Here is a 16,259-nt window from a genome sequence, read left to right as displayed (position 1 = left end):
GTCTGACCAGAGATCTTGATGAAAGCTGCACTAATTTGTCTGTGCTTTCCGTGTATTTCTGGTGAAGCCAAGTTCATTCTACAGTTTATTTGTGAATTATTGTCATGTTCATCCAAAGACTGATTTGTTCGCTACAATTTTCAAAAAAGCCCGCCCCATTTGGACGACTTCTGCTATGTGTGTGTGGGGCACGTAGCCCCTGTTCGCTAGCTATTCGAAGAAGAAGCAGACGCCGACCCGCTTCTAGTGCTTACATCGGAAAGGCAAGTCGATATTGTTTGTAAGCTAAGGTTACCAATACGCGTTCAGGACGCCAGCTCGGTTGTCATCGCCGCGAGAGCGGCCTGGCTGCCGGTAAGTCTGAGGTAAATAGACTACAAAGTTTGGTTACTTTTGCGAATCTAATTCAAGGTAGAAAAAATACCGACCTATCAAAGCCCGTTAAGACTTCAATTGATCTCCTTTTAATAATTCAACTATAACCGCAACGATAAGTGTTACGGAATCAACAATTCGTTTTACCCCGGCCCTGGCCACCAGCGAAGTGACGTTCTCTACACAGTTGTCTGAATTCAGTGACTTGTTTGCAATGAGTGTCCTGTCCTCGGACCAACATTTAAGAACTGCGATGGAGGGTGGCAACACCGAAACAACATCAAACTCGCAGGAGATTATCGACATGATGCTTCAGTTGCCTGAAGATGCAAACGCGCAATATGCTGCTGACACTGGAGAGCGTCCACTCTCGGTTGTTCTCGCAAACGAAGACAGCACTGCGGCGGTGCTCAATAACGACAACATAAACGTCAGCAACCCTAATAGCAATATGCTTTATTATATCCAGGACCAGCAACAAATGTCCCTTTTAGAAGACGAAAATGACCCAGAATTGCAAAATTTCGCCGAAATGCTTTTAATGGCGCCTAATACACAACAACTGGTTGCATCCGCGCAGTCGCAGCGACAAGGTCAGCAGCAAACACAGCGTCGTGCACCACATTATCAGGACGTTAAGGTAAATTAATAGTAATGAAATAGCCATTATTTATGATAATGGGACGGATATAATTGTCCTAGGAATACAACGATGTTTGTTACGTTGTTGTTACCTGTTATTACTAAAAACCGATTATCAAGCAGAGTCCACATAATCACTGATAGACTGCTAGCAACCAATTGGCAACAACATGTTCGCCAGTTTGTGTACCGTTATGTTAGGTACATGTTTGCCCTTTCCCTCTTCTGAGGTCAGCTTAAACGTATTTGTGCAGAGCTCAAGTAATTCGAGCAATATTTATTAACGGTTTGACGGTAATCGTTGTGTACCATCTTCACGCGGCCTAGGACCGACATTGTGTCCTATGAGTCACTTAAACCTGTTTGCGACACGATGTTTCGATTCATGGGAAATCCGGGAACACGGGAAGATGCTTTAAGAGAGACTGAGGAAAAATTGAGGGGCTACAGATGCAATAAGATATTACGTCAATCAAATGACAACGAATTATAACTTTGTAAAAACAGCAAAAACATTTTTTATTGTCGCAATCCTTTTTCTTGAAGTACTACTACTCCTCTAAATAAGAAACGTCAGTACGACCGAATAAATGTATTGTATCTATCTGTGATGGTATTACGGTTTCTAGCTGCCCGCACCGCAGTGGCAACTTTCATTGTCGCTGTACACCAAGCATACACGTTTCTTAATGGGGTTGGTACCTAGAGCAATATCCACCTCTGTGATGAAAGAAATACAGTTATACGGTATCGACTATGGCCGTATTATATCTGTGGTAGGTTGCGTCAGACCAAACGAAACATGTTTTGGAAAAGGGCCACAGTGGGGAATTGTTTTGGCATTACCCCTACTCGCTTAGCGACTATCGGGATGGTGGCCAACTTGTTCTACTCGCTAACACAAACATTGACTTGTTGACACTAACAATACTGCCAGGCTACTGCAATGAGGCTCGGTGATAGCTTAGTTACGAATTTGCCTGATAGTTCTAGGGACATGTGGTGATGTAGGTTCGAATCCAAGCATAAATATTCTTTGTTTCGAAGTGAGAGCCAGCGGCTTGACAGAATGCCAACGGTCATGTTGGACGTTAAATCGAAACATTTTGGCTTTTGTAATCAATCGTCACCATGTATGTGAATACTTTTAACACCCTTATAGAATTTTTACGTCGCTATTCAGTTTCTCTACTTATTAGCATTATCTTGACTCACGAGCATCAATCTTATCGTTGGTTAACTTTTTTGGAACTGGTGATTCTTTCGACAAGTTTCGCAGACAGTTGTTATTATTATTATCTTATTTTGTTTACTGTTGCCTTAAATGTTTGCACAAACGGTGATAAACGATTTTTCACCACTTAGCACTCTCTGTCTGGGAAAGAAACGTAGCATCAGTTGACATACTGCCATGGATAGGCATGCCCGTAGTAGATGGCACGGTAATGATTTATAGTATTTGCGCATTACGCGGAGCTGCTCCGACATGTCCAGACAGAGCATGACCTGCCTTCGCGCATGGTCCATGTGAGCCATTGTAACTTGCGCCCTGTCTGTTCGTCTTGCTCAAGCCAAACCAGTGGTGGCCTGCGCCGGTAGTTCAACAGAAGATTTCTGCTCAATTAGGAGCACAGCCCGCTAACCGGCCTGGACCTGGCCCGAATCCAGTTTTGTTTGTGCTGGTTAACTGCCGACTATTGATGCGGTGTATATAGACTCTGTCTGGCGCAGTAGTTTATTGTACTAGCTGCACTTACCAGGGACTATGCAAATACCAGCAGCCAATGTGAGTTATATTTCGCGTCATGCAACAGTGTTAAATTCTCTAAGGTCCACTCAGTTACTCCCGTTCCTCCATTCAAATTACAGCAATGGGACAAGACCCACACGTACGCAGCTAATTACGCTCTTGTTTTTAGTTGTGTCTGTTAAGATAATATAAATAATTACAATTATTATTATTATAGAGTATCAGATTTTAAAATTTTGCGCCTCCTTGAAACTGTCATGTGCGGTTTTCGAGAAGTACTTAATTCTAGCATCTGCCACCAATCATCATTACCGCCAATCATGTGTGATTCGAAAAATCTCGTAGAATATTTAATATATAATTGCACTAAATGATTTAAAGACAAGTGTTATACATCTATCTACCTAAGCAGCTTAATTTGTAGTAGTCGATACGTATCACCTGAACTTTGTTGAGCGCAATTATCTATGAACTGGTTACGACAGCATCACCTGTGCATTGGATCAAATTGTGGTAAAATGTGACTGCCTTTCCCGAGCTATAACAAATTGCTGAACAACCTCCGATTCAGTTTGCGCCGTTGAGTTGATTTAAAGACGCCAAACGTTGTTCTTTGTATCCGGAATGGCAGCTTGCCTTGCTTCGCTTCATGTGCAGAAGGAGCCTACTGATGTATTCGAGATTAGTGTCGTAACAACTAATACACGATGTTTAATGCTAAATTATGGGCACATAATGATAGAACGTCCACCACATATCAGTTGCGTTTGTCTTATTTATACAACATAGTAATGCGAATTATCGATACGTCAAAATTGTCATTTGTTCGAACTTTCGTGTCTGAAGCATTCTTTAGAATACCTTGTAGTGTGCTATAACGTCCATTCTCGCACAAGAAACAGGATGCTGAACTTGCATGCTTACCTTAGTATATCAATATATATAATATCTCTATGTTTCGAGTTTTATGTTCGGTGCTCCCGTTAAGCATTCCATCAGATGGTGGGCTCCGAACATGAAATGAAGTGTGTCGGTGCTCAGTTTGAACTTGGACTACAACGTGTCCCTGAGATTAGCAAGCAAATACGTTACTTGCTAAGCTATTACGGAGACATACATTACACATATCTGGAAACACAAAACTCTTGCACGAATAAATTTGAGAAAAGATTCCTGGCAGGTAATCAGCAACGAAGTAATTAAAATAAAAATAATTAAAATAAATTATTTTTTCGTAAAAGTCAAATAAAATATTAATCGAAATTAACTGAATAATTAAAAATAACCGCGAAACAATTTAATAATTAGAAATGTTCACATGCTTTGTCTTTTCTCTCTTTTATTTTATAGCCGTTCGTTCAAGAGCATGAATGGATTCGCGCTAACCTCAATTCGACCGTCGTCAACCAGACTTTAAGCAGTAATCCGGGAGATTATGGATTCCGAGTATTCTTCGATGCTCACGAAAAGGTACCGATCACTTTATTCGTGCAATTCCCAGATATTTGTCATGGAATATCTCTTAAATATATGTATAGTGAATAAATTATGTATAAGTAAAAGAAACGATGTATTTTTATGAAATACAATATATATAAGTTCGTTCTCTCAGCAATTCAACAATTTCAAAATGGTGCTCCTATACCAGTAAATTAGATTTTTTCTAGTTGAGTTTTATAAGAACTTAGCTACATTTAGTTTAGACACTATGATTTCCGTCAGTCCAGACCAGCAGCACTTAATCAGGAAGGGACGGAAGACATTTATGCCTAGCTGCTCATACATGCTTGACTGTGTTAATTTTCGTATAAAACGACTCACAGCCCTTGCTATGTTACCCAGTATATATGTCTCACGCAAACAAATCTTTTATTTTATTCTGCCCCAAGAAGCTTAAAGAACTTTAACTTGCTACAGCTACCATCCCACTAACCCCCGCCGCGTTGCTTTGGCCAACTTAATTCGGAACCTTGTATATTGAGTTGTCTTGTTTGTTTTTCTATATTATATAGGTTATGTATATGTGACGACTTTAATTCTGACGGAAGATTTGCTCTTGTACCTATTTGTCTATGGTAGAAGTGTTACGAGGTGCACAGGAAGCGATAGATAGGCTTTCGGATCGATTATGTAGTATTGCAACGGTCTTTTCAGGTTGACATATGATGTACAAGAGGATCTATATCGCTCCTACTTACATGCCTAGATGTGTTATGATGTCATGTGTCGTTAGTTGCTGGAGCAGCCTCTGCTGCCCAAGTGTTGTATAGCATAAATCATTTTAAGTTGCCCAGAAAAGTTAATTCCAGGAATACCCTCAATAGGCGCAACGTAGCATCTTGTCTAAGCTTAGCAGGATACAACTGACGATCATTTGACATAATAGGTATGCTAGCATGGAAGCCGAGTGCCCGTCGATTGCTTTTCGACGAAGGCAAAAGAGATGCCTGTATGACTAATAGTGTTTGTTGACTGTTAGGAATCGCATGTCAACCCAAATTATAAAGACATTATTGGACGATAATGTAGTGGAAGCGTTATGTATCTACCCTGATTTTTACAGTGGGTATATTTGATTCACTAGTAATAATAGAATCAGAAATATGAGTGGATAGCCTGCACCGTATAAGCGTCTATAGTTTTGTTCATAAAAATGGCTTCTTCAAAGTTGAACCAAAAGAACTAAGGTCTGATATACTTGACGCGTTGCAGGTAACAAAGAATATGACATGGACCTATTCGGGGGAAGTGGGCCGGTTGTATGTGATGCTCAACTCGCAGTGTCCTTTTAAGGTAGGCACTATGCATCCGCCTCCGGACAACTCATACATCGTTGTCGTTCCAGTTTACAAGGACGCCGTAAGTACACATTAACAGTAGAAATAAATCAATGCTGATCGAATGACGATAAGCCGGGTTGAGCACCTATGTTTATAATATTCTTTTTCTTCCCCGTAAAAATAGTGTGGCCTGGTTTTAGATACATTGCTTCTAAGTACGTCTCTATGTGTAGACTTTTAAATAGTCATACCAGCAATCCCTTTAAGTCGTGAACTACATCAATTAATCTAAAATATCGCGTGTTGTTTTTCCGTTTTAGGTATCCCGGAGTGAGAACGTGGTGCGATGTCCGCACCATTGTCGCAACCTTGACGCATCAGGTTTGAAGGGCAAATTTTGGATGAACTCGCCACACCCTCAGTCCCTATATCATGAGGACATCCAGAACTCCAATCGACATTGCCTTGTTGTGCCCTTTGAAAAACCACACACTGGATGCCAATCGTATACGTACCTTTTTGAGTTCATGTGCAGAAATACTTGCGTTGGCGGAGTGAACAGACGCGCTACTGAGGTCGTGTTTCTGCTGCAGCACCAAGGCAAAGAGTTGGCCCGAGCCGTTGTTGAGGTTAGTACATACCCAGGATATCAAGTCACAAATCAAAAAGAAAACACTTGATAGCGATATAATGTATAACTTTATTCATTCTTTTTTGCAATTTAATGTATTTTTGAAAATGCAGTGTATAAGCTGAAAATCACTATAAATATGCAACCTATATTAACTAATACTTATTGACTTCTGTCGATCGAATTCGGTACCATTGATGACAGAGTTTCTATCGCTTTCTACAGAGATATTGTATCCGGTATACAACGTAATTTTTTTTTCTTTTTTACAACCGACACTTATTAACCAATGGTATATTTTTGTGCTTTCATACAGGTTAAGGTTTGCGCGTGTCCGGGGCGAGATCGACGAACCGATGAAACAACGTTAGCCAAGCGACTCTCCATGGAGAGCAGTGGAGCAACGGCTCGTGCCGGACATCGCAGTAGTGGTCAACACAGTATGGCCATATCGGGTCACACCAGACTACGATCAGCCCCCGGAGCCGGCTCAGAGTCTGCTTCGATAAGCATATTGAACTCAACTGACAACGAACACGAAACTGGACAGGACGGTGAAGTATTTTCGATACGGGTGCGGGGGAGAACCAACTTCGAAATTCTTAAAAGAGTGGCCGAAGGTTTGGAACTACGTGCTCAACATCAACGAGTCAAAAAACGAAAAGTCTCTGGCGCCATCGACCAGCAGCGGGTTCAATTGCAGCAACAGCAAAATCTTACAGCCACTGAAGTTAAACGCGAAGGAGAAATTGTTTACTCTGATGGTTAGAAAAAGGCCGGATTAGGGACAGTTTCTGAATCGCTACTAATTATAATACCACCTTGTTGAATTAGGAAGCCGGAGTCTTCGATTTGGCAAGACACACTGTTTTTAACTCGCTCAGTGCTTGTCCTGTAAACAATAAAGACAACTACTCTATCAAGTTGGCTGTTGTTCGTGCACAAAAGTGTACTTCGATAGGTAACATAGAGTTACTGTTAATAAATGAATGGATTAATATCTTGAAGGCAATTATTAATGAGTAAAAGATATATATATATATATATATATATACGAGAGATACGAAACTAAAAGTAATAAGGAAATATTAACTAAAACAGATGAATAGCGATGACAAAAAACAAGGAAAAACAAGTTTCAATTTGAGCAGTTGCGGATAATAATATCAAGGATAATATCACATTCATTATTTATTGGATTTGACTTTAAGTAATCTGAATTAACTTGTAAGCTATGAATGCGAGGTGTCCTTCAATTCTCATCTATTTTTCTTATTTTACATACCATTTAGATGAAGAGGAGTATCGCACAGATAAAAACAGCGAGCAGAATTGTTGCGTGTGCATTGAGTGTAGCTCCATAATGATGATGTCTGCATCATAGTACATTGATTTTAATCATAATTAGCGGTAATAAATTTTCTTGAATTGTTGAATAGTGTACGAAAATCAAATAGTTTACACATGATTTTCTATAAGAAAGTGCATATATTGTGATAAGCTTATACATTTATTTGCCACAGAGGAAAAACGTTTCAGTTAACTAATTTACAACGATGTTGAAGTGGATAGGAAAATTCTACAAGCCTATAAAAGCTTTGGAGATTGTTTTCTTCAAAGTACAAGGGACATTAATTTAAAGCACTAGCAAGACAGATTTCATATAATTAAATACTTATGAAAGAAGTTGTGTAGTAACAGTTATCTACTAGTTAAACATTATTCAATGGATTTGTTGAGTCTTAAAGGAATCACATCTATTTTGCTACCCTAAATCAAACATACATATAAGTAGAGTATACAGGAACTACGTCCTAAGCTATTTTTAGATTTTACTCGAAAAGAAATAATAGAAAGTTATTGAAACAAATGTGAGTGTTATTTTTCAAGTTTAGTTAAAATAAATACATAAATGAAATACTTCTTTTTAACCATACAATAAAGATCAGGAACATTCAGATTTAACGAATGGAATCATGAAATAAGCAGATTTGAAGGAAATGCTAAACGTTCTATATAGTAATCATAAACCTCAATTTTCTCTAAAAATCAGAGAACACACAGTTAGCAAAACAACTTGTATTAAAGGTTTCTGTATATTTATTCATCATTTCGTATTTGTCGTATTTAGTAAAGCATCTATCTTTTGTAATTTTCTTTTACCGAACCATATCTTACTAACAAGAATAGAGATCAACAGCTTAGAAATATCTTAATTAGCGAATGTGGCAGCAGCACAATTTCAACGAGCAACCCAGTTTATCCGGGTCGTCGTGATTACGTCGCGTCGTTGATAAAATGAACATAACCCTGCTCTCTCATTTATTTAAAGCAATGGAATTTACTTAAAGAATGCACCCTTGAATAATATCCAGCATTGTAGTGACAAATGTCGTTTACGGGATTCATTTTCAACCGGAAACATTTATTTAAATCTCCTCATTCTAAAGAAGCTAAACTAAGCATTTCTTTTTTATTTGACCTCGTTGCATGAAGCCTGTTTCAATCATATTGAAACTTAAATACGTCGTTCTTTTATAAAAGCCACATATCATGAGTTCATATTATACCTAGCATAGCATACTACTGCCCTATAACAGTATATATAGCGCTTAATGTGAAATTTTAAATATCTTTTCAATACAGCCATAGGTCGACTTTAATTATATACTTTCGGCACAACCTTTTTGATACTTCTCTCATGTGTACGTCCAATGCCGTCTGGTTACTTTAGAAATTATAAAAAACCCATTCATAAGTTTACTAGATGCGAGCATTTTGAATACCTCTTAGCGCTATAAACACTGTATATAGTAAAAACGAAATTATAAATATCTATTGCAGAAGTTTGGATTCTACTACAAACTATTTCCTATTTGAAAGTACCTAGCTGAAACTCTTAAACATACCACATGTTTTAAATCAATAAAAAATACTTTTAGTAACCGGGCATTTTTTGGTTGATCATGCCTTTACTTTTTTCTTCACAGTTGATGAGATCACCAGCCTATTCTGCATCTAACTCTGCTAAACACAAAATCTTCAACGGGATAAAATAGGTCCAGATGCTTGTATGAGACTACTTGCAGTACCCATATCATATTGTTGTGTGTTTATAAATTCAGCTTAATCAGAAATAGAGATAATCAAGGCAACTCGTTCAATCCTGGCCTAAGGAGGACGCTTAGGGCAGGATTTGATCAAGAGTATCTTGTTGACCCTTATGTTGCAAGTGGTGCTCGTCAATACCTTTCGGCTAGGTTATTCCCTACTCAAGCGAGACATAACCACACGAATAGCCGTTACAGGTGGCTGGTATATAAGAACGAAGTGTTCATCCTTGCGGATGTGCCTGAAGTACTTCATGGGCAAGAAAAATGAACATCTCTAGTACATGTGACTCTTTCCATTACTATATTTCCTATCCTCTTAGATTACTCCCACTAGATGTTTCACTAAAATCATATGTCCACTTATTTCGTATTATTAGACTGTGAAATTTGAAACAGTTTATTGAAACACCCCTAAGACACACAGTAATACATAATTACCCATGAGAATTCGGATACGCCTATAATTAATACTGTGTTATTAGAATTGGAAGCTCTTCTGCGTTTGTATATCGTCAAGTAGCTGGCGAAGGTCTTCATCCTCAAATCGACCCTCCAGCGACGGGATTAGTGCTTTTGCCTCTTCCGGGTTCTCGGGACAAAGGTTAGCTAACTGGGCTAGTTCAAACTTGTGTAATTTCTTTTGCTGAAGCATGTTTCGAACTTCACCAATGGTTTCACGGTTCTTGAATCTGTAATACAAATGAAAAGAAACGTATGAAGAACAGTAAGGAAGAGTAGTAGAATTATTAGGCGAATCATAGAGGTATCATAAAAATGTCTTAACTTTATTATTTTAGCCACATCATAAGCATTGGTAATAGCGTGGCAAATTTAGTGGTTTCTGTCAAAAGAAATACGCATATAATATAATGTTCTTTTTCAGCCCACAACCGCGAACCTTTCAGTATATTTATAATAAAATGTTAAGTCGTATTTTTGCATTTCTTGCGTTCAATGCTCCACAAAAACAGCTACTTTATATATTCTCAAAAAACGAATTCTTTATCCACGAGTTAAGCTAGGCCGCTGTTCTCTGAGTCGTAAATAGTAGGCTTATAATCTATTATTCTCTGTGATATAGAATGTTTGAGTACATGCAAATGACATATTGTTAAACCTACAAAGACTTAGTAACCTACTTTGAAAATCGCTCGCAGTAGTTGTGCGTTTTCGTAAAAAGTTCCGACAGTTCCTGTTCCTCCTCAGCTGATTCGTTTTGCTGCTTCCGGTGATCAAGCAGCATGTGAACCTATCACGATATTAATGTATAAAGCCACAAATATAAGTTCTCCAAGAAAGTTTACCGTTTTCTAGAACGATTAATAATGAGACGGCAGAAGGTATTTCTCTAACTTAAATATAATATATTACATTGATCATATTTAATTCCAAATAAATATTTTTTCTATATGCTTCACATATAATTCTCTAACGACAACACTCCAATTTCTCAAGTGACAAAATGAAGTTCCACTGTTCCCGCAACAACTCTTCAGCCTATGTCATGTGAATGAAGAACAATGCATTTAAAAAATATTCAGATGAATATTTTGGTATTATCTAGTATAATACAAAACATGAATATTTCAACTATATTCAAAATCAAAAGCAATGTTATGAAATAGATTCTACTAATCCAATCGAAAGTACCAAAACGAGAAATAAAAGCACGTATGCATGATTCTATTGTTTTTAATTGTTGTTACTTGCGAAGACACTTGCCTATACGTTTAGAATAATGTCTAATGAGCTACGTTCCAATCGGTTATTTTGATGAAGCCTATAATATACATAGTGCACCACATGCAGTACCTCAGATATTAGTAGAGTTTCAGCGTTTTCGAACTCTTTTGGGAAACTGAGCTCGCAAGCATCTTCCTCAACTGTCTCCAGAACGACAGCTGCTGAAGCCGGTATCTTTGCCATTCTGCTAGAGGAATACTACTGCTCATAGGAGTCTTCACTTGGTACGCTGCACTTTTGCTTCGATCGATCTACAGTATGAAAACGATGCAAATCGCCAATGCGGAAAGACAACTCGATTGCTGATGATAAGCAACGCAGATCACATCGCCGAATTGCCCATCGATTGATCTGTCGTAAGATGCGCTCTAGCCCTCTTTTACTGTTGCTGTTTTGTTGCGTCTGCTCGCACCAATTGCTCCGCCTTGTGAAACGGTAGGCACAGCTGTCAACGACGCAAGCTAGATCCGTTAATAAACTTGTTCCATCTCCTTAACGTTTTAAGATCGATTTCATTTAAAATTTAGGCAGATTATCCTTTTAAAAAGACTTATCTCAGTATTTGCCTCATTTTTTTTGTCTATAAAAGACCATTTACGATGGTATACATAAGCTAATGAACATTTTTATTGACGAAAAGATAACATAACATAATTCTCTGAAATATGTTTTTAAGTGCCTGGATTATTCGTAGTTCATATATCGAGACACTAGGAACCTGGACAAAACCTTTCTAGGCTTGTCATCGTTAAAATCATTTAAGTTCAAATAGCTGTTTAAAATTCACCTGAAACAAGTGATTTGAACGAATTACACATCAGTTTTACCGTAATCATACAGCATTCTATGCACGGCCGTTAACGTCATCCTCGTAATAAAATTTTGACAGATAACTCTAAAACATACATCTCAATAAGACGGTTGAGAAAATAATAATAATAATATACTGATTTGTTTCAAATGTCCTTGGAATTATCTGCTCAGACTAACAAATATTTTCAAATTTAGTAGCTCTACGCTGAAGATCATGTATCACTATGACTCTGCTAGACATTGTGTCCGCTGTTACTGTACACTCAATCCTTTGTGAATATAAATAGGGATATTAATGGTGCCTCGTGTCTCATATATCGTAGCTCCCATGATAGCTACATTGAAAACGATGGTGAATACAGATATTCAGTGATAGACGAAATCCTGTCGTTTGCTACAGAATGTTTTTGGGTAACTCACACATCCCTCACTGCGACCTTTTTCGAACGTTTTTTCGAGGTAGATAAATTGGTAAAAAATATAACGCTAAAAATATAAATACCACAATATCGTTATATTATCTAAGTTAATTGAACTACGGAGCCAAGGGAGAATAATTTATAACTATTTACTTCGATCCAGCGGATAACATGCGACAGCTAAAGAGAATAGAAGAATTTAGAGATTGAAAATGAAATAAAGCAGTCGTCATCCACGGACTTATCGAATTAAGTAGTGCCTGCAGTGAGTTGACTGTAGGGGGTGTAACTTCCATCATATACTGCGAAAAAGCATTTAATTAGTTGCTTTACTGATTAGAAAAGCCCCTGAAATCTGGCCATTTATTTCTCTGACAAACGACGAATAAATAAGGATCTTGATACTTTTCCCGCTTGATTGAAATCAAAGGTAATTTTTACTCGGATTATGTTACTTTTCCACTATTCAGAGGATAGTCATCATTTATTTGGAGAGAGGAGCGGTTTGTCACTTTTATTGTCTAAAGTAATAAGCAAAGCCCCGCCAAAGTGTGCTGCTTTTTCAACTGTCTTTAATGCCCTGTAAATGGTTCCGATTCGTAAGAATTTTAATCTGAGTATATTTGTAAATATTGACATATTTATCTTGATTTGCGCATTTCTGGCTTATGATTTTGCTCATACGTTGCCCAAGCGATGAACACGCAAAGCGCGCTGTTTTATCTGCTTTCTATCTGGGTAGAGGCAGAGTACCAAGTAGACATGAGATTCACTAGGTCCATAATGAGAGCCTTGCTTCTTGGCTTTCAGCTGCCCTATGCTTGGTGAACACCGTCTTCATTGCGATTGTCGATTATTGTACTATACTTACAGTATGTGCGTTTTTATATGAATATATCCTAATTTCGACATTTCTCTGTACTAAATTGTTTCAAGAATTTTGTTTTAGAGTTGTTCAAGGTAGGTCCCGTTACGATGGAAAGAAAGCTTTTCCGTATTTTTGTAAATCAAATATTTATATTTGATTTTCGTTCCGAATTCAGATTTTCGGCCAGTTTAGCGAGATGTCCCTGTTTAGGCAAAAGTTGCTGTTCGATGAAAAAGAAGGAAATCGATTTCAAAGATGTTGGCATTAACCTATCAAAAGCCATATTATCCAATAGTCTGATGCTCCTAAAGAACAGTCATGGGATTATCTTGTTTTGATCCTTCCCAGCAATAATCAAATTTGTCTAATCGACGTATAGAAAGAGCGTTTATGGGCTTCTCACACCCGAACGCTTGCATCTTCTCTCTGTTTGGTGAATTATCCAAGCGTAAGACAATAATAGCTGTATTGTGCGACTGAATCTTTTTGACTCTGCGATTCAACGTACGTTTTACATGTATTTCTAAGCCGAAAAAGGCTGTTATATACCCATATAAAAAGTGCTCTACAGTATCTACATTCTAATTAAAAATTAGTACTCTCGCGACCTAAACTTAGCGGATGGTGTAAAGTATATAAGTTTACCCTACTATTAGAATAGATAATATATGTAAGCTAGGAACATTAAGCTTTGAGGCACATATAGTATGAAATATGAAACACAGAATAAAAGTGCTTTATTTCGCATTACTACAAATTGCATTAGTCATTGGGTCATAGGTGCACCTCTTGAACAACATCTGTTTTTTTCAATAACATCTGCGCTTTCAGAGATTCGATTGAACTGGGCTGTGAACGTTCATTATTGTCTTATGCCTCTTGTATTTGAATGCACGCTGCCCAAAATGCAGCTCAAGTCAATTGTTCTAAACAGAGGCAGATATAAAATGTAAGTGTTCGGTTTTCTCTTGTTAAATTGAAAAAATCGACTCATTAATTGCTTACATATTAAATATTTGAAATAATACAAAAAGATGCTATTGAATATCTCTTATCTTTTGCCTTCCTTTTCTTGCAGTGTTGAGACTGTCATTTCGTTGTAATTCAAATAATGTGACCTCAAAATTGATATGTAACATAATGGGGGCAGATGTGGCCACGTCTCGATAGTATATATTGAAAAAATAGACAAAATATAGCATCCCACATATAATTAATCGTCTTCCATCTTAATATTATTGAAATAAGCAAAATAGGAGCTTTGTGCGGGTGAGTAAGCGATGATGACCGCACTACTATCGTTGTCACTTGGTCGGAAGCTTTGATGAGGCTATCGGTTTCATTTGGGCATATGGTGAGGTTTTGTTTTGTCAGAAGTTTTTCAACCAACGCGAGGCACCCCTGCCATTGCTAGTTCGCTATTATTCTTGAACTGTATTTTTTGCGTCCGTAATGCGCTATTTAATTGTAAGAATTGCTACAAAAAGACAGCGACGAAGTATGTGTCATAAATGGTCGCTTCGGGTCAACAATGCAGAGGAGCAAAAAGCGTATACAGTAATCCAATGTTTTGTCGACATAACCATGTCGGACACGGAATAGCAGAAAGCCAGGCGGCGTGACTGATACTCGAATAGGCCGAGATGGAGAGTTTCACAGTGTAGCTTTTGCCTTAAAACGCTGGTTTAGCTGAACTTCCATTAGCACATGAATGACATCTTGAGACAAGATTTGAATATGCTCGACTAGGTCGAAATTTTGGCACCTAGTCAGCAATACTTATATATAATTGAAGCCCAAATACTTCGTACTAATAACGTAAGTAAACGAGCATTTGCAGACTCGGTTCGCGCCAGTTCTGTAAATTAGATATTTATGTCCAGAAAATATATGTTGATATGTGCTGTCCTACGCATTTATGCAGCTCATAAGTTTGCATAAGCAGATGAACGCGAGAGCGCAGGACTCGAGAAGGTCGACATTCGGAAGAGCTCACATACAGCCAGGACGTCACAGCTAAGAAATGAAATGGCCCTCTGCTGGTAAAGAAACTGGAAAAAGAAATACGATTAATAGTTTGTTTGAAGCATTTTTCTTATGTACAAAAATCTTCCATAACGTACAAGCACAATTAGATACAAAACTAAATATTGCTCAACTGTTAGTGACTTCAGCCGTACAAATATACCGAAAAATGTATTTTCAGACTATACAGAAGTTCATTTTAGTGGAAGTCGAATTCATAACATCAAAATCATACAACCTCTCGTTTTTTTTCAATAGCCGACGCCGCTTGAAAACAAGGAGTAAGTTAGGACAGGCAAAGGCATATATATTGTGCAGTTGTCCACAAGTGCTAGATAGCATTGCGTTTTTCTTCGTATCTAGGCGGCCATTTGCAAGTGCCAGAGGTGGCAGCATAATGCACAGACTGAGCACGACCCTGAGTTCTACGAGTAGCTCGTGACGGCATTCTCTTCTAGGTGAGTTAATAGATAAAGCAGGAATATATTTTTACCAGAAACAATTCCTACGAAAGGTGCGTAGCCCGTAGAGGTACTTGACATGTTTCATGCATCCCTGAGAGTATCAAAAATTAGCTTGGCAAATACGTAGCTCTGAAGTTCTCTCCAATATTTCGAAACCCTGCCCAGCATGAAGGTTTCGTATCATTGTAAGATCTGTCTAGCAGTGCCTAATTTGGATCCTTATTTGACATATTCTTGTAATTCTTAAATATACGCATCGCTAGGAAGTATCAGTAACCGACTCTTAACTACGCTTGAACGAAGGTGGCTCCCACTGAGCATACTAATAACGCTGACGCCTTGGGAAAACAGTCCGACTATTGCAGCGTAATAAAGCTACAACCAATTACCAGCGACTCTGTTTCAGTTCGTGCTACCAATAAAAATTTACACTTTGCATTAACGTCATTACGTGCAGAAAATGATTTGCCGTTTTTTTAGCTACTATATTCCTCGTTATTATTATTATTATATGTTAGTTTATTTAATGAATGCTGCTAGATCTTACCTACGTTCATCACTCATTAGAAATGTTTATTCGAACCGAATAAGATATGCTATCAGTAAGACTAATTGGCTAACTATAGTGAGCGTCAC

At 37.9% G+C, this 16,259-nt stretch overlaps 2 protein-coding genes across 3 annotated transcripts; one reads left to right on the top strand and one right to left on the bottom strand.

The window, feature by feature from the left end:
* The first annotated feature begins 264 nt into the window (after positions 1–264).
* Positions 265–7,101, top strand: LOC111269297 (cellular tumor antigen p53). 2 transcript variants are annotated; one of them, XM_022848761.2, is made up of 5 exons: positions 265–1,015; positions 4,118–4,237; positions 5,480–5,626; positions 5,868–6,176; positions 6,495–7,101. In XM_022848761.2, the coding sequence occupies exons 1-5, from the start codon at positions 590–592 to the stop codon at positions 6,945–6,947; spliced, it is 1,455 nt and encodes a 484-aa protein (XP_022704496.1). In that variant the 5' UTR covers positions 265–589; the 3' UTR covers positions 6,948–7,101. The 2 variants fall into 2 exon arrangements, with proteins under 2 accessions (XP_022704496.1, XP_022704498.1); XM_022848763.2 differs by lacking the exon at positions 265–1,015 and adding an exon at positions 2,656–2,803.
* A 1,141-nt stretch (positions 7,102–8,242) lies between these two features.
* On the bottom strand, positions 8,243–11,431 carry Polr2D (RNA polymerase II subunit D). The gene is made up of 3 exons (XM_022848764.2): positions 11,104–11,431; positions 10,431–10,540; positions 8,243–9,980 (listed from the first exon to the last, which is right to left on the bottom strand). The coding sequence occupies exons 1-3, from the start codon at positions 11,215–11,217 to the stop codon at positions 9,770–9,772; spliced, it is 435 nt and encodes a 144-aa protein (XP_022704499.1). The 5' UTR covers positions 11,218–11,431; the 3' UTR covers positions 8,243–9,769.
* Between the last annotated feature and the right edge of the window lie 4,828 nt (positions 11,432–16,259).

Source organism: Varroa jacobsoni, unplaced genomic scaffold (assembly GCF_002532875.2).
Source record: "Varroa jacobsoni isolate VJ856 unplaced genomic scaffold, vjacob_1.0 scaffold_1376, whole genome shotgun sequence".
Lineage (NCBI taxonomy): Eukaryota > Metazoa > Arthropoda > Arachnida > Mesostigmata > Varroidae > Varroa > Varroa jacobsoni.
Note: the sequence above shows the minus strand (reverse complement) of the source record. Positions and strands in the feature narration are given on the sequence as shown.

What these genes read in the sequence shown, in the direction of transcription:
- LOC111269297 (XM_022848761.2), top strand. Translation starts at nt 590, where the DNA reads ATGAGTGTCCTGTCCTCGGACCAACATTTAAGAACTGCGATGGAGGGT. An exon ending in CACATTATCAGGACGTTAAG is followed by an intron (nt 1,016 to 4,117) that starts GTAAATTAATAG and finishes TTTATTTTATAG; the next exon opens with CCGTTCGTTCAAGAGCATGA. An exon ending in TTCCAGTTTACAAGGACGCC is followed by an intron (nt 5,627 to 5,867) that starts GTAAGTACACAT and finishes TTTCCGTTTTAG; the next exon opens with GTATCCCGGAGTGAGAACGT.
- Polr2D (XM_022848764.2), bottom strand. Translation starts at nt 11,217, where the DNA reads ATGGCAAAGATACCGGCTTCAGCAGCTGTCGTTCTGGAGACAGTTGAG. An exon ending in AAACTCTACTAATATCTGAG is followed by an intron (nt 10,541 to 11,103) that starts GTACTGCATGTG and finishes ATATCGTGATAG; the next exon opens with GTTCACATGCTGCTTGATCA. An exon ending in TACTGCGAGCGATTTTCAAA is followed by an intron (nt 9,981 to 10,430) that starts GTAGGTTACTAA and finishes TTTGTATTACAG; the next exon opens with ATTCAAGAACCGTGAAACCA.